General features: G+C 37.6%; 1 protein-coding gene across 2 annotated transcripts in view; it reads right to left on the reverse strand.

The window, feature by feature from the left end:
• Window positions 1–5,861: 5,861 nt before the first annotated feature.
• Window positions 5,862–26,981, reverse strand: part of LOC127581061 (bromodomain and PHD finger-containing protein 3-like) — a 57,179-nt gene continuing 36,059 nt past the window's right edge. The window contains exons 3-13 of one of the 2 annotated variants that reach the window (XM_052035123.1): window positions 24,462–24,618; window positions 22,051–22,182; window positions 19,936–20,064; window positions 17,283–17,595; window positions 14,308–14,574; window positions 12,380–12,910; window positions 12,041–12,149; window positions 10,011–10,117; window positions 9,144–9,241; window positions 8,146–8,300; window positions 5,862–6,843 (exon numbers count right to left, since the gene is read on the reverse strand). In XM_052035123.1, the coding sequence (XP_051891083.1) occupies window positions 6,660–6,843; window positions 8,146–8,300; window positions 9,144–9,241; window positions 10,011–10,117; window positions 12,041–12,149; window positions 12,380–12,910; window positions 14,308–14,574; window positions 17,283–17,595; window positions 19,936–20,064; window positions 22,051–22,182; window positions 24,462–24,618 (2,182 nt within the window). In that variant the 3' untranslated portion in view covers window positions 5,862–6,659. The remainder of the gene's footprint in view (window positions 6,844–8,145; window positions 8,301–9,143; window positions 9,242–10,010; window positions 10,118–12,040; window positions 12,150–12,379; window positions 12,911–14,307; window positions 14,575–17,282; window positions 17,596–19,935; window positions 20,065–22,050; window positions 22,183–24,461; window positions 24,619–26,981) is intronic. The other variant, XM_052035124.1, reaches the window with a different exon arrangement.

Genomic DNA, 26,981 nt, shown 5'->3' on the forward strand with positions numbered 1-26,981 from the left:
AGTGATAGGGGACTCTATGGTTAGGGGGTCAGACAGGCGATTCTATGGATGCAGGACAGAAACTCAGATGCCAGGTGCCAGGGTCTGGGATGTTTCAGATTGCATCCAAGATATCCTGCAGTGGGAGGGAGAACAGCCAGAGGTCATGGTACATATTGGTACCAATGGCATAGGTAGGAAAAGGGATGAGGTCCTGAAAGAAGACTACAGGGAGTTAGGAAGCAAGTTGAGAAGCAGGACCGCAAAGGTAGTAATCTCAGGATTACTGCCTGTGCCACACGACAGTGAGTATAGGAATAGAATGAGGTGGAGGATAAATGAGTGGCTGAGGGATTGGAGCAGGGGGCAGGGATTCAGATTTCTGGATCGTTGGGACCTCTTTTGGAACAGGTGTGACCTGTACAAAAAGGACGGGTTGCACTTGAATCCCAGGGGGACCAATATCCTGGCGGGAAGGTTTGCTAAGGCTATTGGGGACAATTTAAACTAGAATTGTTGGGGGGTGGGAACCGAACTGAAGAGACTGGGGAAGAGGTGGTTGGTTCTCAAATAGAGAAAGCTTGTAGACAGTGTGAGAGGGAGGATAGGCAGGTGATAGAGAAGGGACGCGCTCAGACTGACAGTTTGAGATGTGTCTATTTTAACGCAAGGAATATTGTGAACAAAGCGGATGAGCTTAGAGTGTGGATCAGTACTTGGAGCTATGATGTGGTGGCCATTACGGAGACTTGGATGGCTCAGGGACAGGAATGGTTACTTCAAGTGCTGGGTTTTAGATGTTTCAGAAAGGACAGGGAGGGAGGCAAAATAAGTGGGGACATGGAACTGTTGATCTGAGATAGTGTCATGGCTGCAGAAAAGGCAGATGTCATGGAGGGATTGTCTACGGAGTCTCTGTGGGTGGAGGTTAGGAACAGGAAGGGGTCAATAACTTTACTGGGTGTTTTTTATAGGCCGCCCAATAGTAACAGGGATATCGAGGAGGAGATAGGGAAACAGGTCCTGGAAAGGTGTGATAATAACAGAGTTGTCATGATGGGAGATTTTAATTTTCCAAATATCGATTGGCATCTCCCGAGAGCAAGGGGATTAGATGGGGTGGAGTTTGTTAGGTGTGTTCAGTAAGGTTTCTTGACACAATATGTAGATAAGCCTATAAGAGAGACTGTACTTGATTTGGTATTGAGAAATGAACCTGGTCAGGTGTCAGATCTCTCAGTGGGAGAGCATTTTGGAGATAGTGATCATAATTCTATCTCCTTTACAATAGCATTGGAGAGAGATAGGAACGGACAGACTAGAAAGGCGTTTAGTTGGAGTAAAGGGAGTTATGAGGCTCTCAGGCAGGAAATTGGAAGCTTAAATTGGGAACAGATGTTCTCGGGGAAAAGTACGGAAGAAATGTGGCAAATATTCAGGGGATATTTGTCTGGAGTTCTGCATAGGTACGTTCCAATGAGACAATTGATAGGGTGCAGGAACTGTGGTGTACAAAGGCTGTAATAAATCTAGTCAAGAAGAAAAGCTTCCAAAAGGCTCAGAGAGCTAGGTAATGTTAGAGATCTGGAAGATTATATGGCTAACAGGAAAAAGCTTAAGAAGGAAATTAAGAGAGCGAGAAGGGGCCATGAGAAGGCCTTGGCGGGCAGAATTAAGGAAAACTCCATGGCATTCTACAAGTATGTGAAGAGCAAGAGGATAAGACGTGAAAGAATAGGACCTATCAAGTATAACAGTGGGAAAGTGTGTATGGATCCAGAAGAAATAGCAGAGGTACTTAATGAATACTATACTTCAGTATTCACTATGGAAAAGGATCTTGGTGATTGTAGTGATGAATTGCAACAGACTGAAAGGCTTGAGCATGTAGATATTAAGAAAGAGGGTGTGCTGGAGCTTTTGGAAAGCATCAAGTTGGATAAGTCGCCAGGACCGGATGAGATGTACCCCAGGCTACTGTGGAAGGCAAGGGAGGAGTTTGCTGAACCTCTGGCGATGATCTTTGCATCATCAATGGGAACGGGAGAGGTTCCAGAGGATTGGAGGGTTGCGTATGTTGTTCCTTTATTCAAAAAAGGGAGTCAAGATCACCCAAGAAATTGTAGACCAGAGAGTCTTACTTCAGTGGTTGGTAAGTTGATGGAGAAGATCCTGAGAGGCAGGATTTATGAACATTTGGAGAGGTATGATTAGAAATAGTCAGCATGGCTTTGTCAAGGGCAGGTTCTGCCTTACAAGCCTGATTGAATTTTTTGAGGATGTGACTAAACACATTAATGAAGGAAGAGCAGATTTCAGCAAGGCATATGGATTTCAGCAAGGCATATGTATATGGATTTCAGCAAGGCATTTGATAAGGTACCCCATGCAAGGCTTATTGAGAAAGTAAGGAGACATGGGATCTGAGGGGACATTGCTTTGTGGATCCAGAACTGGCCCACAGAAGGCAAAGAGTGGTTGTTGATGGGTCACATTCTGCATGGAGGTCGGTGACCAGTGGTGTGCCTCAAGGATCTGTTCTGGGACCCTTACTCATCGTGATTTTTATAAGTGACTTGGATGAGGAAGTGGAGGGATGGGTTAGTAAGTTTGCAGATGACACAAAGGTTGGAGGTGTTGTGGATAGTGTGGAGGGCTGTCAGAGGTTACAGTAGGGCATAGGATGCAAAACTGGGCTGAGAAGTGGCAGATGGAGTTCAACCCAGATAAATGTGAAGTGGTTCATTTTGGTAGGTCAAATATGGCAGAATATAGTATTAATGGTAAGACACTTGGCAGTGTGGAGGATCAGAGGGATCTTGGAGTCCAAGTCCATAGGATGCTCAAAGCAGCTGCACAGGTTGACTCTGTGGTTAAGAAGGCAAACGGTGTATTGTCCTTCATCAATCGTGGAATTGAATTTAGGAGTCGAGAGGTAATGTTGCAGCTATATAGGACCCTGGTCAGACCCCACTTGGGAGTACTGTGCTCAGTTCTGGTCACCTCACTACGGGAAGGATGTGGAAGCCATAGAAAGGATGCAGAAGAGATTTACAAGGATGTTGCCTGGATTGGGGAGCATGCCTTATCAAAACAGGTTGAGTGAACTCGGCCTTTTCTTCTTGGAGCGACGGAGGATGAGGGGTGACCTGATAGAGGTGTATAAGATGATAAGAGGCATTGGTCATGTGGATAGAGACTTTTTCCCAGGGCTGAAATGGTTGCCACAAGAGGACACAGGTTTAAGGTGCTGGGGAGTAGGTACAGAGGAGATGTCAGGGATAAGTTTTTTTACTCAGAGAGTGGTGAGTGCATGGAATGGGCTGCCGGCAACGGTGGTGGAGGCGGATACGATAGGGTCTTTTAAGAGACATTTGGATAGGTACATGGAGCTTAGAAAAATAGAGGGCTATGGGTAAGCCTAGTAATTTCTAAGGTAGGGACATGTTCGGCACAACTTTGTGGGCCGAAGGGCCTGTATTGTGCTGTAGGTTTTCAATGTTTCTATTATTTGCAATGTACTCTGCCCTGAAACTTGGTTGACGTCAACTGAGCTGAATTTTGGAAGAGTTCCACAAACAAACACTATATTGTGCATTTAGCACGTGACTAAGGACAAACTTCTTCTCGTGTACAGAATGAGCTGCTTAAAACCATTTAGGATACCCCTCAAGTAAATTCCTCACAAGCAGAAATAGTTACATGGCATTACATGGCAACTGAACTAGTGCCTTCATTCTTTTTTGGAGAAGACACCTTTACATTAAACTCAGTCGAAGATAGAGTACATGGGTTTAAAGACCGTTCCTTAAATGACAATGTCAAATAACTCAGATGAGAATTTGAGCACCCATATACCCCAGTATCCACTTTACCCAGTCTCTGGATAGGTATACTGTGGGCAAAACTAACTTCACTTATCTGGTGCTCTGAAAACATGACTTTGGAAATCTACAATAAAAACAAAGTGCTGGAAATACTCAGCTCGTCACACAGCAATCTGTGGAACACAGCCTCATTTCCCTTTAATAACAAGCCAACCACTTGGTAGGGCCTTGTGTTCAAAAACATAGTTGAAACACAAGTATGACTGCAGATCTGAGAAGTCCGTAGCTATAGAATGCCTGGTGGTCTTGGAGATGCATATCTGAAATAAAAACACAATTTTTTGATTTTCAAAGTACTTCCAACATTTTGCTGCCAGCCTCCCACAAATTCAGTTGCACAAACTATCACCAGCTTCTTCAGACTTCTCTCAGAATTCCTCTTAACTTTGTTCTTTAAGAGAATTATTCCATAGTTATCCTATCTCCATGCGCATTCCAAGGCACAGGCCCAGGTCCAACACCCTGTAGAAACCCTTGAAATACCAGAATAATGTAAAAAGACAAAGATCCAATGTAGCAGAATCCCACCTCACTTTCTAGTCTTCAGCATTTATAAACTGATTGATGCAGCTTCAAATTATATGAAGAGAATATCCCTGTTAAAAGACATTAAAGAACAAACTATATATAGATATAATTTTTTAGCTTAAAGACATCTTTGTAATTTAGACATTATTTATGTTCATAATGTCATCTCAAATTATCATTCTTCAAATCCCATCAAATCCCTTAATACATGATCACTACACACAAAAGGCAATATAACATTTTCCATCTTTTTTATGGTTCTTTTCCTTTGAATTTTAAAAGTTACGAAGGCATTTTCTACCTTGCCAAAATCAGTAGGGTAACACTCCAACAGAAAATGACAGTAAACTTCAGCTGGTTCAAATAAGAGACATCTGTTGCAGACACTTCCTGATGGTTTCCTGAAAAACATTCCATGCAATGTGCAACATATGTAAATGTTAGCTAGTTATTTACATCTCATTGATTATGTTTAAAGATTAAAGAAATAAAACCAACTCTTATTAATATTCAGTTTATGTATTCATTCCAGAAACCACTGTTGTATAGTGATGCTAACTGTGAATGTATGAGTTATGAAAGAACTGAACTGGTCTATTCATTGTGTCCACATTTCATAATATATACAAGCTGCACCCCAATAACCACTTTTCCCAACCACTACACCAAAACCCAACCACTTTGCCACTTCTTACCTCTGTGTAAAAATTACTAAAACCTTACTTGGATTACTATGCTGTTTTGGTCTCATTTGAGGAATATACTTGCCTTCAAGACAGTGCAGCAAAAGTTCACTGATGAACTACTGAGATGATGGGGTTATCCTATGAGAAAAGATTGAGCAGAATATTGAAGTTCAGAAGAATCAGAAGTGATCTCATTAAACATATGATATTCTGAGGGTACTTGATAGATTGTAAGCTATGATGATGTTTCTTCTGGTGGAGAATGTGGGAGTATCAGGTCTCAGGGTAATAAGACAGTCATTTAAAACTGAGGAGGAATTCATCCCCCCTAGGATTGTAATTCTTTGGAGGATCATACACGTGTCATTATTAGGCATTGTCAAGCCTGAGATGGATACATTTTTAGACTAAAGCGCAGTCAGTGGTATTTGGGGATCATGTAGGAATGTGAAGCAAGACCAAAGGCGAGGTCAGCCATGATTTTCTTGAGTGGTGGAGCAAGCTCAAGGAAGCACATAGCTGTGTGTACTCCTACTTGCTGGGACTGTTATTCTGCCCCAATGCCAATGCTAGTGTTGGGACTTACCCAGGTATCCCCATGGAAATCCAGGTTTCCAGCACTGGCACTGGCCTAAGTTAACTATTATAAACTTTTATCAAAGAGGTTCTGTTAGATGACTTTAAACACTATGAAATTGGTTTGAGCAATTACAGCCAGACAGCATGAGATTGGCCTATTTTGAAAGGGAACTGAGCAATTAAAATTAGAAACTGTTAATTTCTAGATCACCACATTTAATTCTCAAGAGAAAATATAGCCTCAGACAGTTGGATTGTAATAGATCAGAGGTAAAAGTACAGTTTTGCAAGTGTCAATTCTCATTTTTTCTCAACCATTACAGCTCTTATAAACAGTACTAGAAAGCAAATAATCTTACTTTCTACAATAAATACAACATGAACATCCTGTGTTTCACAGTGGACACGCAGCTAATTTTAGGTCCCTAGGTATGTCAACGTCATTGATATAATAGCCCGAATACATTAAGAACCAAAATCAAAATGCAATAAAAAAATGTTTTAAAGTTGTACTACACAGTATACACAGGTCACAAGTCCACTGCATTGTAACAGAACAAATACTTTCAAACGTCAAATGGTATTGTTTCTCAAATAAATTACAGTGTGCGTACAAAACCCATTACCATCACAGAGAAGCTAAAGATTCTGATCTGCAGCCTTGAATAATTTAGTGTATAACAATATAATACAATTATATACATGTTTTCTCTTCCCCTTGGCGTCCACACAAAAGGCATTATAAACACTATGAACAGGATTTGTATTTGTAAATTTAAAGCATGATTTATGTTTAAATGAAGTAAACATGACGAGAACAAGTCAAAGAAAGGTCATATAAGAATTGGCAGTGCCGGAGGCTTTGTGTCGATCTGCTTAAAAGTATGAAAAAATAAAGAAAGTGTATTTAGTTTTTACAATGAGCAGAAATTAAGGTCTTTGATGCCTGATGTCACATCATACAATCTCCTTTCGCAACTTTGGTTATGTTTTATCACAGTCACATGTAGTTTGAGGTGAGAAAGCCATGTTCTCCACGTACTCTGCTCAAATGGATCATTGCTCGATCATAAGCAATTTGAACAGATTTTCGGATGCTTGATTTACGTCCTTCCATCATTTTCAATTTGTCCACTGTGTCATCAATACCAAGAGCAAGTAACTTTGAACGAGGAAGCCATTGCCTGTTAATGAATACATCAGGAGATTAGAAGGTTTCTGAACACATTGAACAGAAATTATGGATCAGGAACTATTTCAGTTCAGTGATGCCTGATTATGAGTACAACATAACTGGAAATTTTGAAAATTTGGACCCATGTGATTGGGGAAGGGCACATTCATGACAATGAACATTCATGTAAGTTAGCTACAAGGGAGTACATGCACCAGACACTAACCATACAGAGCTGCTCATTGTACAAAAACCACACTTAATTGATGAGATACCAAGACAATATTCTGGGCTGAGAATATAAGTCTCTTTATGGTTATTAGCCTACTATTTGTAAAGTACAGGTGCTAAAAACAAGTATCATAATGATCAAATGGACAATTTTATTGATTTACTACAAATACTCAGTTTTAGGTGCAGTTATTTCTCTTCTCCAAATGAAAAAGTAGAAAGTCCTAAGCAATCCAACTCCCCTTAAGAATGATTTAAGGGGTCTATTTCCCTTTCACACTCCATTCAGTGCCCTCACAATAATCATATTAAGTATTTCTAACCAAATGAGTCTAAAAGGAGAAATATTTATTAAGTAATAACCCAAAATTTTTTTTGATCTTCCATGGCATTGTTAGACATTAGTCTGGAATTGTCATATGCAAGTTAGTATTAATACAACGGTAAGGAATGAAGCCTAGGGAACATCATTATAGAGCACGAATAGAAGCTAAATACAAAATTTAAAATCAGATTACATCAAGACCTGATTAGAAGTAGGGGCTTACCTATATAGTTGGTAAAGCAGCTAGCTTTGACGGCAGGTGTTTTTTAAATATATTTGCAACCAATATTATTTCCAATCAGAATGTAGAAAAAATTTATTTGTTTATCCAATCATAAAAACCTTTAAGCACCAGATTTATTTATTATTTGCAAGACTGTTGAATCATAGATCAAAGCAATTTGCAAACCCTACCCTACCTTTCAGTCGTACATTAGGTTGTAGGGAGATTTGTGGCTTATTACAGTGGCACATACAGTTCTGTTGTCGTGAATTTAGAGTGCCACTAATGCTTACTAGAGTTAAGCCTCTTTCCCCAAGAATCTGGGGATGCTGCAAAACTTATATCTAGGACTAACGAGTCTCTAAATGCAGATGTACATGATAACATTTCAAACACAAATCAATTGTACAGATAGAAGGACTTGTACACAAAATGCACCAGCATATTCTTCAGAATCAAACATAAACAGAAAGAGATTAAAATATAGTAAATAAAGTCTTTGGTTCAAGATTCAAATCTTTAGTTTTACCTACCATGTTCTTTTGTTGTCAAAAAACAGAACCAGATAAAGTTTCTCTCCAGCTTCAGCATGCATTTGTTCTCCTAGTTTTACTACATCCAGTGGAGGTACAGGTATCGGGACACCATTGTGATACAAGCCATCTCGAGGCATATTTGGATCTATGATCTATAAAGTAAAATGTTACAGAAAATAAGGAAAAAATAATTTGTATTTGTATAATGCCAATCATGAACTCAGGATCTCCCGAACTCTTCACACCTAGTCAATTCTTCAGATATGCGATTAGAATATGGCACAGTCCCATGAATGAGATCAATGACCAGTTCATTTAATTTTCACAATGCCGGCCAAGGGGATTATTCTAGTTTTCTTTGAAAGGACTGTAGAATATTCCTTTAAACCCTCTGCAGAAGGCAAAGAGAATCTTAGTCCAAGGTCACATCTAAAATACAGCACTTCCAGCAGTGCAACACTACAGGAATGTACAGAAGCATCAGCCACATGAAGCACTCAAATCTCTGGAGAAGGCTTGATCTGGCAAAACCAGGACGATTTAGTTAAGTCCAATACATTCTTAAAAACACACTCAAGGGAATACATAAGTACATGCAAATCTTGGACACATTAACTGCTACTATACCCCAGTTTGAACCCATTGTCAACATGTGCCAATGCCCACTTGCCTTCTGTGCAGTTCTCCTTGGAAATACCATTCAATTTACAAAATTGGTAAAGTCAACTTTACTGAAAAATTACAGCAGAATCCTGAGCTATGTTATTCTGAGCCAACAAGATAGTTATTTAAAATTATTTCCATGACCCTCAGAGAAAAACAAGATCAACATGAAGTTACAGAAGTTTATTCTGAAATCAAGTTGCCTCAAAACTTGAACAGAGAAAAAGGCCATTCACACTACATTGTTATTTTTGTCTGCCACACATTAGCAGAATTATTCCTTCATGTGGGGAAAGATATTTTAATGAGAAAACAAACAGAATTTGACTTACTAGTGCTGGATAAGAAGGGTATCCTCTACATTTGGCCCAAACTAGTTCCAGAGGTTCTAAAATAGCATCATTCTCAAAGGGGGTCCATACTCCTCTCCCTATAAAAATACAAGGTCAAAAACAATAGGAGCATTTATTATATTACCAAGTAAATTTTAGGATTTCACATATTTAAAGAAGCAACAACATGCATCACAGTACAATCCTCCTCAGATAAACTTGGAACTACTTGGCCCTTACAGGAAAAACCAACATTGCACTGACATAAATTTGATTAAACTTCCCTTTTCTAAAAAAAAGTCTGCATATGCCCTGTTTTAATTAAAACAGCATCTATCTTTACTATCTTTTAATGCTACTTAAGTTTTGTTGGAACAATAATCATAACTAGAAAGATGTACAAACAGCATGTCAATTAAATAAACCAGTTGAAAGTTTTGGACCTTTTAACCTTTTTCTTCATAAAAGCTAAATAATAGGATCATAAAAGAGAGGAAGTATCTACAGCAAAAAAAAATCATTAATTCCATACTGCAATGAACATTTTATGAAAAACTATATTTTGCAAATTGTGCAATGCAATGATGCAAATCACATTAAAACACATCATAGCACATGCTGCAAGAAATATTAAGAAAGTTATATAGGACCCTTCTATCTTTCAAGGCATTCAGATGCCTTGCCAAGACATAGTAACAAGAGGAACTGCACATTGGTAGGATTATAAAAACAGGCTTCCCTTATCCTTCTGGCAGGTTTTGCACTGCCTCATTGACAACAGTAATTTCACAGCCAACTATTTCTTACAACTTTATTCTTACAGTCAATTAATTCTAAGTATGAAGTGCTTATTGCTATGCAATATACCTGATGTACTGTAATCTCCACATGTTGCATCCCCATTGCCATTGTCAAGACAATGTGCTCGAGCAAGAGCTGGTTTCCCTCGACTACGTTTGGGTGGAGACAAGCCACTAAAAGAGGAAAAGCAACATTGATCACTAATAATCTTAATAGCTCTAATAAAGATAATGGAGACAAAAATACCTTGAAAACCTGTTTTCAAAGGAACTCAATCAACAGATATAAAGTAGCATACAATATAATCAAATGGCAGAGGTACATTCAACAACAAAATGAAAGATCATCTTGCCATACAGTTTGGAATACTTCTGTTACACATCCCATGGTTCCAAATAATAACTTTCGCACACAGGACAGAAAACATTTCCCTGCTAATTCCAGAATAATATGTTTCGTGTGTTGTGGCAACTATAATAGCACATAATATTCTACATATAATATTTTGTTTTTGGGTAACATTGAAAATTGCTATTTACTATCAGTAAGTTAATAAAGTTACATGAGTGCTATAGCCATGGATTATTTTGTAGCATTTATACACAATTTAAGGAATTCTGTGTATAAGAAAACACAAAGTAGCTTGATAGTTCATTAATATACTAATGTATTAACATGCTCTGGTAATGTTGCTAAGATATTTGTGCATTGGTTCGCCACATCGGAGCACTAAACTGGGAGAATTAATATTCTTGATTTTCCTCTATTGTTATACAAGGAGAAAGTTACTTTGCCTGACATGCACTCGAAAAAAAACAAAAATTAAAATTAGGGACAAGGTTTAAATTAATCGACAAAAGACAGCATTGTAATGTTGGTGCACTAAAACTACTGCAGTGTTTGCAGAAAACTGATCTAAATCTTGGATCAAAACAATATTATGTAATTTACTTAGGAAAGGGGCAATCCAAATTTGATTGCAAAATAGTGTTTTAATAAAGGGTTTACTCCTTAAAATATATAGCCAAGGATTTTATGTTTTATCAAAAAGTAGTTCACTGAGCCACTTAGTACTTTTACAGAAGCCTTCGTCAAAAAAAATATTTGTAACATTTTCTTTAAATGCCTTTGTTCTCCTTCCATTTTTAAAGCACAGAATGTAATATTCAAATTATAAATGTTTTCTATCACAATCTTCTATTGAAACAATCAAGTTTAAAAAGTTGAGAGCTAATGAGGTATTTTCAATAAACAGATCACACCTAACACAAACTGCTGTGAAATGTTTACTGCAGAATATCTGACTGCCCACTTAAGAGAAGCTGCAGTATCAAAATACGATGCCATATCTGCCCTTTACCAAAAAGGTTTCTGATTTCATCATTATGGGGAGTCAGATTCTCAGCATTACTAAACTGGGAATGGGAAAATACAAGAAGTGAAGTAAACCAAACTTAAATCACTGAGCCACTCTAATTTGTCCAACAGACAGGTCAAGAATAGACTGGTGGAAGCTGGTAGGCATCACCTTCTCTGTCAGAAAAACATACACATCAGTTGCTAAATCAAGTATTTTAATATATATTAGTGTGATTGATCATGAAGTCCATAACGCTTTTTTAATACTTTTATTTAATCTGTAATGAGGTATTTGGGATGAATTAAGGATTTTTCTAAATTGTTGCAACTAGTTTTGGCATTAGATCTCAACACAAGATATAACATAGTTTATTTTCAAGATTAGGCTCCCTCCAATTAAACCGTGTCTATGTGAAGTCCAGTAAGGCACACATTCAGTTTCCTTATACAATGTCCAAAATGTTCTTCAGCAAAAAATGCACAGGAGTACCATGTTCATCTCCTGCGTCAGCCATCCTTATAAAATCTGAAAGCCAATTTAAATTTGGTAATTATAGCACGTCAGAGGGGGAACAAATGCATAAAAGAGACAGATTTCAATCTGTGAGGTGGAAAGAAAGCCTTCTGGTTCACTGATCTACAAATGTACATATTTAAATAATTTGTATGAACACACAGTTTATCACATGCATGAAAGACAGGGTAACTCTGGAGCATTTTAAAGTTTTAATAAGTACCTGTTATTATCAAATGCCCCATTGCTTCCAAGACTGGAACTACACTCAGAATCCGAGTAGCTTTCTGCATTTGACAATTGAGTGTGTTTTCCAAAACCATTAGAAAGCCCTATAAAGAAAACATACAAAGTTTCAGCCAAAGAGTCCTCATGTACAAAACATTTATTTTGAAACAACGAAACCCCAAAAGACTGATCTCTCCCTGTTAAATAACAGCTTTTGACTGAACTCCGAGCAACATCAATGGTGGCTATAAAGAAATCAGGCTGTCCCATCAACAGGGGGTTTAGATGTTGATAAAGAACATAGCTAATGTGAAACACAATGAAGAGAGTTTACCTAGTTCTGCAGGATTGCAAGGAGATTTCTCACTTTCACTGTCTGAACTGCAGCTCAGACTTTGGGGTCGTTTTCTTGATTGACGCAAACTCTGTAATTTTGAAAGTGTCCCTGGCGAAGTATTCAGTGCCAATTGTTCTGTTTGGTGCTGGCTATCTCCATTCTCCATCAGCTGACCACAGCCCTTCTGTAACTTTACACCATTTTTGGCCTTCCGAAAGAGAACAGATGTGCGCCTGCCCACTTCATTGACAGACTGTGTCGAAGTGTCTGAGGTAGGGAGAGCTAGGCCATTTACGCCACTGTCACTGAGGAGGCGCTGCAGAGTATGAGTGCCAAGGGCTTCATTTTGTAGTGTTTTTCTGTTCAGAACATCACTGTCAGATTTAATCCGTTTGTGCAGTCTGCTTTGTGCCCTGCTCTCACTCACAGGTTTGAGGGTAGGAGGATCTGTGTGGGTTTCAGAGTCTGAGGGTGAAGGTGCCGGTCCGGTAGGTTCTAATGTTGGTGGGAGTGAAGATTTAGAATCCTCTGTAGGAAGGAGAAGAACAAGAATATAAACATTTTTTATATTTACACTCAAACCTACAAATATTTGCATTTGTCTATATTACCATGTGCATTTTCCAAATATTATCAAAATCATTCTGGTTATTAAAAATGAGTATCAAAAAAATTTAATCATGAACCAATATCCAGAAATATTTAAAATTCAGAAATTGTTCTCTTTCATGCAGTATTTTCTGTAACCTCTGCAGAAAAGACAACTATGCATAAGCTAGGCTGCTTTTTGCAGGCATTACAAACTTCAAAATACAAGGTCTCTCCCATAGCTTAAAGAGAATGGAAATAAATTTTTAACATGATATTTGGAATGCATAACTGGCATGGTAGATTGACTGCTCATTATAGAAGCTTGAAATGAAAACTGAATGGTTCCTATAACTTGCAGGCAGTCTACAGTTGAAAGTCCATCAAGCTTTTGCTTTTACCAATCTATTGCCTCCATGCTTCTTTTTATATCCTTTCCTTAACTTTAAGATATTTCCTATCCTATTCAACTCTATTGAAAGATTCATCTTGACATCAAATTAAAGTTGGAAGTGCAAATTCTAACCTATAGCTTCTACTTAAAATGTACCAAATAATTTCTGGAGAAAAATGACATAAATAAAAAAAACATTAGAAAGGTTTTAGGTATTTCTTGTCCTTTGCCATTAGTCACAGGCATTAAAGAGCTGATCTTTGATATGCATTTACAAAAGTATCATTTTAAATGCATCAATTTATAGAGATTAAGAGTTATCTGTTTCTCAAACATTGATCAAGAATACTAATCACATTATCTCTATTCAGAAGTCTTTCAACCAAAACATTTTAAGAATCTATGGATCCAGAAATCTCAGTAAGCAGTTGAATATTCTATTCATCTGATTCTAGCAAATGCATGGTGTAAAGTAACCCCACCTACATCCACTGCAAAGAAGGAATCTAAAGAGCTCAACAGGCTCAGTATTTATTTTTCAAAAATTAATCCAGAGCTTTTTTTTCAACTATCTTACTCAGAAAACCAATCCAGGTATTAATGGGTGGAATTTTGCAGTTGCTTTCAGCACTTTCCCTCATTATATTCTGAAAGTGACAGCAATTTGGGGATTTCTGCGTATGTGTAGAAAACTCCAAAGAAGCTTGAGTGATTCAGCATCTCCACAGGCTGTACTGCTCTGCACCTTCTCCACTGCAATCAAAGGAAATCAGTGGTGATGAAAATTTAAGTATTTGCCAACTAGTTTTGCAGTAAAATACCTGAAAATATTACACTTTATGCATGGCATGCATGTGAGTTTTAATGGAGTATTAAGCCATTTAGCAAACTCTCTGACTCTTAAAAAAGCTAATTTTATGAATGTGAGGAAAATATATCACACCTCTTTCAGTGCTTTCCTCATGGCCTTCCACCAGTGGTTTCTCGTTATCTTCCTTTGGTAATTCAGAACAGTTGCCATTATGCAGATGCTGTTGTTGTGCCAGTTTATGCCTGATGCTGTTAATTTCTCTCCTCAGCAATCGTACTCGCTTTGATCTTGCTCCACTCGACTTCATTGTACATGTTATGTCCAATTTATCTAGCAATTCTTTCAGCTGGTCTTCCAGTGATAGATGGGCTCTGTTTTCTGGTATCAGTATGTTATCCACTGAAAAACATAGCAAAACAAAAATGATCCAACGATTTCCGGTAATCAACAATATATATTTCTTTTAATTTTGGCTAGTTTGAGTTATGAATAAAATATACAAAGATGCGACTTTAAGCATCACATTAAAGTTAACATAATCTTGAAAAATCAATTGTGAAAAATCAGTAATGCTCTATTAAATAGTGATAAATAAATACTTGGAAAAAATAAAATTCTACATTGTTGCAAGATCCATATTGACTTATGATTCAATCCTAAATGAATGGCAATTTCAAATCAGAATAAACCTATGAGTAATTACAAAAAATGACCCACAGCATTGAAGAGTGATGTGACATATATGTTTAACAGCATTACACACAATACTTTATCCATCAACATTAATGCATTTCAGTCTTAAACTTTGCATTTTCTGTTTATAATTCAACAATATCCACACTGAATGCCTGAAAACATCAGTAACTTTTGAATGCAATAGGAATACATCCAATTCATTTCAATGGCCTTGACCAATGGTGGAAAATGGGATTTAACATGCATGCTTCATCCCAGGGTTAAATTAAATCAAGTCGTCCACTATCACAAAATGAATACCTTAGTTACTATTTAGATTAATAGTTAAAAATAATGGATTGTAGTTGAAATGTATTATTTTGAGTAGAAGTGAATTTCAAGCATATTTTTATACACACAGTAAAGTAATATTTTAAAGTACTAATTGAGAGCATTTTTAAAATGTTCAAGATACAATATTTCTTCATATCTGGAAGATAACAGCATAGATGATGTATGAATAAAAGTAACTGTATTTAAATTTATGTAATGATCCAAAAGAAGTGTAAAAGGGTTTTGTATATAGTTATGACACAGATTTTATCACATCAAAATATTTCAGTATATTCATTGATTATACTGAATACATGATGTAAATGAATTACAACTAACTACAGAGGAATAACTACAAATATAAAGCCTTATGCTAACTGCACTTTAGTTATGACTAAAGCAAAACCTGGTCACAGCCTTAGCTGGTTTTAGCAGGCCCTTCTCAGAATTGATGTTCCTGTGTGTATAGCTGCCATTCTTCTGCATGTCATATTACTGTCTTATACACAAATGACTGTTATTTATTTATTTTTTGCCCTCAATAATACAACTAGCTTCCAGAACAGCAGTGTAAAAATGCCCAGGTAATCTGTGGTGATAGTGTTTTAGGGATAAATATTGGACAGGACACCTTTACAAAAGCTGATGATCTACATTAACTCTTGTTTCTGTACCTCCACAGAGGCTGCCTGACCTGCTGAGGATTTCCACTATGTTGTGTTGCTATTTAAAATTCTTTTAGTCACTTATTCATTGCTCCATAGCATCATACATCCCAATAGCTGCAAACTTCTCCAACCAAAATGCCAGCACACAACTTTCATTCTTTCAATCTGACCCTCCTCTGCTTCATTCCTCCCTTTATTTTAAAAGCAGAGTCCTCAGCTATCTTGACTCTAATCGAAAATACTTTCTTATTCTTTCCCTTAATCACACTCCCCCAATGGATGAGCAATGGCAGACAAAATTTAATCCTGATAAGTGCAAGATGATGCTTTTAGAAGGACTAGTAAGGGTAGGACATACACCATAAATGCTATGGCCTCAGTCCCTAGATCCCTAAAGCTGGCAGCACAAACAGATAAGGTGATGAAGAAGGCAAACAGGATGCTGGCCTTCATTACCTGGGAGATAGGATACAAGAGCATGGAGGTCATGGTACAACTTTATAAAACTTTGGTTATGTCAAGCTGGAGTATTGTGTGCAGTTCTGGTCACATTATAGGAAGGATGTGAAGGCACTAAAAAGTGTGCAAAAGAGATTTACTCGGATATTACTTGGGATGGAACATTTCAGTTATGTGGAGAGACTGGATCTGGGTTTCTCTTCCTTGGTGCAGAGGTGTCTGGGGAAGGGGTAAACACTTGACAGACATTTTGAGGGGCAAAGATAGGGTGGACGGTGAGAAACTTTTCCCTGTAACAGACATGCTTAATACCAAAGGGCATGGGTTTAAGGTGAGAAGTAAGATGGCTAGAAGGGATTTGAGAAAGAATTTTTCCACCCAGGAGTGATTGGAATCTGGAACACATTGAGGTGGTGGAGGCAGGTACTCTCACAAGATTTAAGCAGTATCATGATGAACACTTGAATCACCAAGACACAGTAGGCTATGGACCAACTACTGGTAAATGGGAATAGTATAGTAGAGGACTTCATGGTTGGCATAGACATGGTGGACCATAAAGCCTGTGTCTGTACTGTATGACTCTGACTCTATCTCTTCCCTTCATATACCACATTCACATAACTAAGTAATTTATATATTGCAGTTATATAAATGAAGTGAAAAACTATCTCATCTTGCTCCAACACATTGCTTAAAAATTGGAAACAGAATATCATTAATAAAGGCAGACAAAAAGATATTTTATCCCAACAGAGACTGATTTTACAATGCAATCCAAAATATATAATGTATACTGCTATAAGCAATATGCATTATCACTTTAGCATAATCTTGACAAAAAGTTTGAATTCTAGGATAATTTTCTGTGTTTTTTTTAAATCAATTAAAAATATTGGTATTCCACTTAAAATATTTCATTCATTAAACAAAAAGAACATCCCCACCAAACCATGCTGTCATGACACCTACCATCCTCCCAGGAGAAGCGGTAGAAATTTGCCAGATTTGGTGATTCTGGCAGATGCATTCCAGTGTCATAGTCATACCCAATATTTTCAGCTTGGCGACGAGCACATCTTAATATGGAGCCTCCTATGTCTCTCAATCTCACAGCTGCCCGATAGAATATGGTTTCCTTGGCATTATACTTCATACAATTGTTTATGACCAGGTTGAAATCTTTTTCAAACTCATCAAGGGTTTTGTAACAGTGAGTTTCTAGTTTTTTCCTCATGGTCGAAAAGTCCATAGGATGTGCAATAAACTCTAAATAATCTGGAACCTTATAAAACAAAATAATCAATAACAAGTTAATATCCAATTAACCTTAATAAAGGGGAGGGGAACACCTTGTTCACCTCCCCTGAAACAATACTGTGCATTAAAAAGTCTCACCTTTACAGCCTCTTAAAAATGAAATTCTTTATCATCTACTTGTGAATTTCCATCATCATAACTGGAAAATTGAGAAAATAACCATGTTCTAACTTGCAGAGAGAAGAGACGAGAAAAGCATAATATTTTTTAAAAATCAGTATCTAATTCAATAATTTCAGGCAACCACCTTTTTTCCCCTCTCTTTCCACATATGTGGCTGTACCTTTCTAATTCATTCTGTTTCGTTTTTTTTCTCTTCTGCCTCTAATTGTCAATTTTTAATTGTAATCATTACTTTTACAACTTTGGTCTGCATCCTAACATGGACATTCTCTCTGTTCTCTCCAACATTTCACAAACTTGCTATCTCACTTTTCCAGTTCTGATCAATGGTCATTTACCCGAAATGCTGACTCTGTTTCTCGCCCCCATGGATACTGCTTGATTTGCTGAGTGCCTCCAGCATTTTCTATTTTTGTTTCGGATTTCCAGCATCTGCAGTTTCTTGCTCCAAATGCCCTAGTTTGTGTAATCTTTCCTCGTTATTTAACCCTGGAAATCTCTTTAATTTAGCCTTCCTGCAGTGTGATTCAACATAGGCTTTGGGTAATTATTGCACACCTTGCATTGTTATCCTCTTAAACATTCAGGTCCAGAATTCATTGGCTTTTTCAATTAACTTTATACCCTTTTATGACATTTTAATTATCTATGCTCATGGATTCTCTCTTTGGACTTCTGCTGCTTAAGCTGTTCACCACTTTAAAATATACTCCATTCTATTATTTTTTGGTCCAAAATTGGTGATGATCTCATGTTGAAATTAATTTGCTCATTCTTGTCATAATTTAATGCCTCTTTCCACACTACTTACAGTTTCTTTGTGATATTAACAAACTTGGATATCTGGCTTTTTATCCAATCATCCAACTCATTTATTAATATGGTAAGGAGCAGCACCTCCTACAAAGATCATTGCACTCTGATGAGTTATCTATAAATCTTCCTACTCTGCTTCCTCCTACTCAGCCAACTTCCTAGCCAGGTCAGTAATTAGCTTTAACTTTAACTTTAGGTAACAAGCTTCTCTGAGGGACTTTTATTAAGTGCTTTACAGAAGTCCATATAACATTATCCTTAGACATTCCCCTGTCACTACTTCAGTTTCATCTTCAAAAATTTCAATCAAATTTATCATGCCTCATCTAAGTTTACAGGTCTGCATTGGGTCTCTCTAGTCAACTGATTTTCAAATGTGCAGTCACTCCATTCTTACCTACGGACCTTGGCAATCTCTTAATAACGTATGTTAGGCTAACTTCGCGATCATTCCTTGGTTTCACTTGTTTACTTTTCTTAGATAGCAGAATGACACAGATAATTTTCCAATCTAAAGGAATGGTTCCCAAAACAAAATAACTTTGAAAAATTATAGTTGGGGCATCTGCAATGTTTTCACTTCTAAATTCTGGATTACAAACCATCTGTTTCTAGAGATCTGTCATTCATGAGAACCATTTTCCTCATATTCATTCTGTTCACATTCATTTTGGGGAGTCCTTCTCCCAATGTCCAAGTTATTATTTTCTTTCATTACTGCAAATACTGATGCAAAATAGTAATTCAACATCTACTATTTTCTGATTTTCATTTACATAATTATTCATTTTAAAGGACCCATATTGCTTCTTAACATGTTCTATTTGCTAATAAAATTGTAAAAAATTTTTGTGCTGATTTTGACATCCCCTATAAATTTCTTTCATATGTAGCTTTTTACTGTTCTTTCTATTCTTCCCACTTACCAGGATTAGCTTTACATTTTGGCTGTTATGCTTTTGTTCATTTTCAACAGAGAGGCTGCCAAAATTATACAAATAACCTGGTCAGAAAAATCTATAATGGTCTTATTGCAACTTTTTCAGGGATATCAGTTCAACCACAAAAAGTGAATGTCTAGATTCTACCAAAACAAAAAGGCTATACTATTCAGTTAAATTCACATTCAACAAATACGATCAATTTGGTAAAGGGTGCCAGAGGTGATTGTGGTGGGGGGGTGGGGGGGGAGGAATGTTGAGGCAGTTGACTTCATTTGTTATTTGAGCACCATCTAAGCTTATTAAGCAGAATTTAATTATACAAAAGGCAAATTAATTGCTCACATTTGGAAATTATTTAAGTATTTCATATCAAAATAGGCAATAAATTTATGTAATCTACATGGTGGCTTTCAAAGGCTTACCTCTTTGAGGCTTACAGGTTGTGCAAATATATTTGCTTGATCCCTTTCCTGAAGTTGATCCAAAATTTGTCTTAAGAAGACAATAAATGGTGTAAGTTGCAGTTCCAATGCAACTTGCTGAACTTTGACCTGTAGAATGTCAACCAATGTGTTAATCATAATACGTCAAAATGAAGAAAGAGTTAATTGGCATTAGTTTTTTTATGGTGTGAGCATATGGCATGTTCTCACATATACAGAAGAAAACTGCATTTTAAAGGCCATTGGAAAATAGATGTCATAGAGAGTCTGGGTACCATCATTCTTGTAGTTCACAGGCATTCAACTGCAAAATGATCTGCAAAGTAACTAAGGCCAACTCTTTTTGAGTATCTTACTAACAATATACTTCCTGCATAGGAAAATTATTAATAAGGTGGTACACAAACAATTGGCTCACTAATGCAGGAAGTTATGAAACAAAATGCAAGCTTCTGAAGTGCATTAAAAACTGCTAAGCCAGAGGTGGCAAAAGTTGACTGTAAATTAAATTGTGCTGACATGGCAAATGATCACCGACTGGGTATCACATGGTTCAAATGGAGGGAAGAAATTTCCACGTGAGCAATTTGGAGCTAGGGTCAAATAAGAATATGGAAAGAAATTGAAAATATGGAAATAAGCAACCCATATATAAAGGATTCTGGATAAGTTGATTTGTAACTGGGATTTAACATTAAAAAGTAGAAACTTAAGAGACAAGAAATAAACAGATTACAGGCGACCCCTGCATTAAGGTGGGGGGGGGGGGGTGGTGGTGGTGGTTGGCTAGTGGTGCTTGTGTTCCTAGAAAATAGTCCATACAGCAATTTTCCGTAGCATGAAGCTGTGCACTGGTCAAGAAATGCAAGTTTATTTATTTACTTCTTTTTCTGCACATTAACGTCCTAAGAGAGATTTTTACTCCTTATCCCAGACATTTTGGTAGTGATTTGTGTAGTCCTTAAGGACAAATTTCTGTTACCTGAACTGCCATAACACAGGAGTCGCATGTATAAACCAAATACAGTGAAGCTCTGATAACCTTATACCTTTGAGACTTTGGTGGTGCTTGACTAACAGATTTTCCTAAACTATTGGATGCTATTCCCTAATAATACCCAAACATAGTTCGATTGCAAGTTACACAATGATATAATAAACTTTCCAGAGAACCTGATGAGTTTAAAGGCAGCAGCCAATACGCAAGCACTCCAGACCTCAGCTCCAGCCATAAATCTACCCATGTTCCTGATCTCTGGTGTTCTGGACCCCAGTCCTTGCTTCAGCCACACACCCACCCACCCACCCACAGTTCGGACTGCAGTCTCAGCCGCATTAGAAACACCCGGATCTAACTGTACACCCTGCTTGCACTGTGAACCCCCGGCTCATATTCCACTCAAATGATTGAACCAGAGTCTAGGCAATCAGAATTTTACCTCAGCACTACCTTCCTGCACTAACTCCATACTCTATATCCAGAGGTCCACCATTCTCTTCCTTGAATATGCTCAGTGACTGAGCTTCCACAACCTTCTTGGATACACAGTTCCAAACATTCACTCCCCTCTGGGAGAGCTGTGGAGTTTCAGTTGCTGAGTTTGTTCAAAACAGAAATTGATAGGTTTATGGATATGGAGGGATTTGAGGGAAAAGGGGTTAGTGCTATAAGATGGCACTGAGGTAGATCAGCCATGATTTTGATGAATGATGGGCCAATTGATCTACTCCTACTCTTACTTCTCATCTTTTTATATTATGTTAAAAAGACATATTGGCCTATGTTGCAGCAGGATTTGAGCAGAAGAGTAGACTTGTCTTACTCTAATTATATAGGGCTGTGGTGAGATTGCATCTGTATTCTCATGCACAGCTCTTTATCTAAGGAATGATATAATTGCAAAAGAGGGAGTGTAGTGAAGATTCACCAGATTGATTCCTGGAACGGTGAGTTTGTCACATGTTCAAATGAAATAATTACAATTTTAACTACTTATAATTCACAGGGAAAACCTTTCCATGACATTAGATTTACCACTTATAATGCCCAAATAAGGTACACAGTTCTTTCATTATCAGCAATGAAACAATTACCTCTTCCCTCTTGAGCTTCTCTCTTTTGCGAATCAGTTCAACAAGCAGACGAGCTCTTTCTAAATCATGTCGCAGTTTCTGCCAGTATTTCAACTGTTCTTTTACTGCACTGTTTTTTTCATCCTGTTCTTTCTGTGAAGTGAGCAAAACAATACATGCGTATTTTGTTAAACTCAGCAAATAATTATTAACATTCTGAAATGCAAATGGTTAAGTGACTGGTCAATACAAGAAACAATGATGGTATTTGCAAAGATGAAGTGACCAATTGTCAATAATAAATACAAATGTAGACACAAGAGAATGTAAAAAGCAAGATTCTAGAAGAACTCAGCAGATCAAGCAGCATCTGTGAAGGCCAAGGGAGAGTCATATTCCACCTTGGTAGTCTATAACAAAGTGACAGGAACACTGAATTCTCCAGTTTCAGGTAATCTGCACCCCCTCTGTTCCTTTCTCTCTCCTCCTGATCCACTGTGATCCACTCGCACATCCCCTTCTTTCCAAACATCCCCAGCCCCTTGTTTCCCGGTTTCTTTGCCCTCCCCTATCTGGTTTCACATGCATATCACCCACAAACGCTACCACTCGGTCCTATTCCCATTCCCCTCCCCTCCCCTCCCCATTTTCCCTTTGCCCAGCACCCTCCCTTATCCACCACCTTCCTTCCTTTCTTATTAGACTCCATAATCTGCAGCCCTCATCACCTCCCAGACTCTCTCACTATCTCCACCCTTCCGTCCCCATCCTGACTCCAAGTGCCCATCAATGCCTCCTCACCTGGATCCACCCATTGCTTCCCAGCTCCTGCCTCACCCCTCTGAGTCCCCCTCACTTCTTTATACTGGCTATCGCTCTTTCACACTCTGAATCCTGATCAAAGGTCCCAATCCAAAATGTCAACAATCCCTTTGCCTTCACGGATGCTGCCTGACCCTCTGAATTCCTCCTGCAGCTTGTTTTTGCTACAAATACAAATGTATTCAATATCATGCTAAAATTGTGAAATTATCAAAGCAAGGCAAAATAGTAAAGATTGAGCATTTTTTTCAAAGGTTTACCAATAAGTTCACTAGGGGTACAAGTGTAAGATATCATCAGCTCTATAAATTTAACATTCATGAAGCAACTTCCACGGTTGAAGAGTCATTATGTTGAACCAGCTTAGATAAATTTGTGCAGCCTGGCATCAGGTATGTAACTTATGTGTGAGCTACAAGGTAAGTGGTAGCAGAATTAATCCAAAGGTCACAGATTTGGTATTTCTACATCCTGGCTCAATCATGAAAAGTCAGTCCAATAGCAGGACTTCATATTTTCAGTGCATCATAAGCTATTATTTCAAGGGCGGGATTTGTCTTAAAAATTATCTGCAAGCCATATTCATAGAAGGTGCTTAAGACTGTCAACATGGTGTGCATTGAGGAGTGAACGAGACTGAATTTTGCAGCTCTATAGTTCAATAGTTACAGTAAACAAAGCCCAATTATGTTTCTTAAAGTTCCAATATGCTGGTGCTTACTATGGACAGTCCACTAAATTGATTGTAGACTCTTACAACCCCTAATTGTAGACTCTTACAACTCTTAATTCTTGCAACCCAGCAGTTGTCAGGCGAGTAATAGAGACTTCATCTCACTAAGCAGAGTATGTTAGATTGTTTAGGGCTGTGAATCAGTGTAATATCATTATTGATGCCTAACTGCTACTTTTCTAGATTGAATTGCCAGAGTCTGCATTGAGGCACCAATGTTACCAGCAATTAACACCAATGTTAATAGCTTCGCAATTCAGACATGGAAATGGATTGAAATCAAATCTATCAATCTGAAAGTGATCAGCTTCATTTGCAACAACTTCTTGGTTTCAAGCCATATTCTGTCAACCTAGGGAAGAATGTTGCTAATGACTGAATGACTTGCCAAAGGGAAATGCTCAACATTTCAAAAGTAAATTAAAGACTCAGGTGTGTAAAAAGCACATTTGCATTATCACCTAAGCTTCACTAACATACCACTTAGCAAGTCCGTAACTCCATGAAGAAAATTACTATACTATTTAAAAATATAAATCGCATGTTATATAACTGTAAAAGGTAATGCAAACCTATTGCTGACCCTTCTCTTTTGCACAATCCATTAATTCTTCACTGCTTCCTGACTTACTGGTCAGTTACAACACACTATATTAATACCATATAACAACTTTATAGTAATGTTTATTATAAATAAAAACCTGAGGACACCCATGGAAAATACCAAAAAGAGGTATACAATCTCTCATTATATGCAGGCAGCAGAGCAAAATATATTTTTGCTTGTTTACAAGATAGTGTTTACCAGATTTTAAAAAAATTGTCAACACTTAAGCAAAAGACATCAAATCAGTAAGTCAGTTAAAAACTGCTTTACCTGTTCTGCATTTCTTTGAGTTTGTAAATGTGAATGCAATCGTCGAAGTAAAGGAACACCATTCCGTGACTGCCTTTTCAGCATCCAGTAATTATGCAGCCTTTGCATAAACTGGGTTTTCCTCTGGATAGATAGCCGACTGCATAACTTATTTAACCTGAAAGGAATTTAAGAATTCTCAGAATTACAAATATTATCAATTGCATTCTAAAAATAATTTTATAATAATCATTCAATATCTTACTCATTGTATATTTTTGTTCCAAGTAATAACTTACTAAAAGCTAAGATAGTTGAAGCATTTGAGCATTAAAATTCAAATTTTGATAGTTCTTGGAATTTCATAATTTAAGGCTTACACTTTAAAAGCTTGCAAAAGTATACAAAATATTGCTTTGAATACTTTTAATTTCTTGATTGGTACAAGACTGTCAGGCAGCAACAGTGGAATACCATCAACAGCTGGAAGAAACGTGCAAGGATAATTGATATACATAGTCTCCTCAGTGTGCATGTATAATTCTTGGTACTTCAATCAACATTTTGCAAAGATCACAGCGAAAACAAGTATCCTTAAATAAGTTCCAAGTGGATGGAATTCCACAGTGCAAAGTGTTACAGGCTAGGTTACTATTGGTGAATGTCCCTTTAAGATAGAGCATAGTGGTGTGTGTGTGTGGCGTGATGACGTCAACAGAAGATAAAGGATGTAATGATGTTTTTGAAGCAGTCAGTCGGAGTCAGTCAGAGAAGAGGAGAGAGAGAGAGAGACAGAGAGAGATAGCAGCCTGCTAGTCTCTATCGATGGATGAAAAACAGTAACTGTGTCTGTCGCTACAATCCACATATGGATTTTTGGAATAATCCGGTGGAGTCCACTTTGTCGTTAACCTGTAGAGGGAAACAGGTATTTGTGTGGACAGCCACATCTCGAATGCTTTTCGGGGTGGCAGATACTTCGGAACAAAGCAGTGGAGTTCACCTTGCTGTTGACCTGTAGAAGGAAACAGGTATTTGTGTGGACGGCCACGATTCGAGAGCCTTTCAGGGTGAGGAAGATGCGGTGGAGTGGTCACTGCTGAGTAGACACTGAGGTGTCATTTCGGTTCCAAAGTGGAACATTTGGATTTCGTAATTACTCTCTATTTTCTCTCTACATTTTGTCTTCAGTCAACGGTGGTTGTTGAAGAAGCCTTTGCTCATGTTATGGCTTGCTGAACTGAACTTTGAGAACCATTCCTGGACTTGGAGTTGGGAATTTGCCACACACATACTTCGAGTTTAGTTTTTGGGGTTAATGATTAAGATTTAACATTTTTACTTCTAACATTCTAACATTTTTACTTTTATTTTTCTTATTATCATAAGTAGTTATTAATAAAATAGTTTTAAGCACTTATACATGACACGGAGTGTTTCTTTTGTTGTTGGTTCGTAACAAAAGTGACTCCAAATTTGGAGATTTTATCCACTCATGCAGTGGATAATCATTCCCTACTGTGGTAGAGAATGAACAGCAACTTCTTAAGTCTAGTGAAAACTTAAACTTCCAAAACCACCCAGAATGCAGGTACAATCAAAGTGAAGCAGAACACAGTTTGTCCCAACACAAGTTATGCTAAACCTGATAAAACACTGGTTAGGCTTCAACTGGAGGATTGTATTCAATTCTGGGCAACGATTTTATAAAGATATTGTGGCCTTCATGCACAAGTTTACTAGAACTTACATATGTCAATTTCATATTCTACAATGTCTTTTGACCATCTACAAGGCACAGGTCAGGAATGTACTGTAATACCTTCCATCTGGCAAATATACTAGCAGGTCCCCAGCATCCTGGAAGCAGTCCACTTGATTATCACCATAAACATTCACTCCATTCATCACAATGGCCCTATGACTACACTTAATACTATCTATAAAGTTCACTACAGCAATTCACTAAGGCTTCTTCAAGTAAAGGGTAACACCAACTACCATCTTAATGAGCATTCAAGTGGTGCCAGAGTGTGGCGACTCGTTACAAGCTGCTCTCTGCAGATCTACTCTAATTTACCAATGAACCCCTCTAAGTCAAAAAACATTCAGACCTGAAATTTGTGTCAAAGTCCTGTAACTCTTTACCAAACAACAATACCAACTTTGCTGGTGACACCCATATCAACTGCATTTTAAAAGAACAGCACCTGAATGAGTGACTTCAGTTATGCAGCTGCTGGAGAATCTGGGACTGTTCTCCTTATATCGGAGATATCAGAGATTCAGCAAAGACACTCAAACTCACAAAGGGTTTTGATATATACTGTACCCTCTGGCAGAAAGACTGAAAACCAGTGGACACAAATTTAAGGCAATTGGCAAAAGAATTAAACCTGATCCAAAGGACATTTATTTTAAGCAATGAGTTCTGATCTGGAATGGACCTTGAAAAATCAAGGAAGCAGATTCAGGGAGAACTGGGTAAAAACCTGAAAGGGGCTTTGAGCAAAGTAAAGAGGAGGGGGACTACATGGATGG

The sequence above is a fragment of the Pristis pectinata genome, chromosome 20 (genome assembly GCF_009764475.1).
Source record: "Pristis pectinata isolate sPriPec2 chromosome 20, sPriPec2.1.pri, whole genome shotgun sequence".
Lineage (NCBI taxonomy): Eukaryota > Metazoa > Chordata > Chondrichthyes > Rhinopristiformes > Pristidae > Pristis > Pristis pectinata.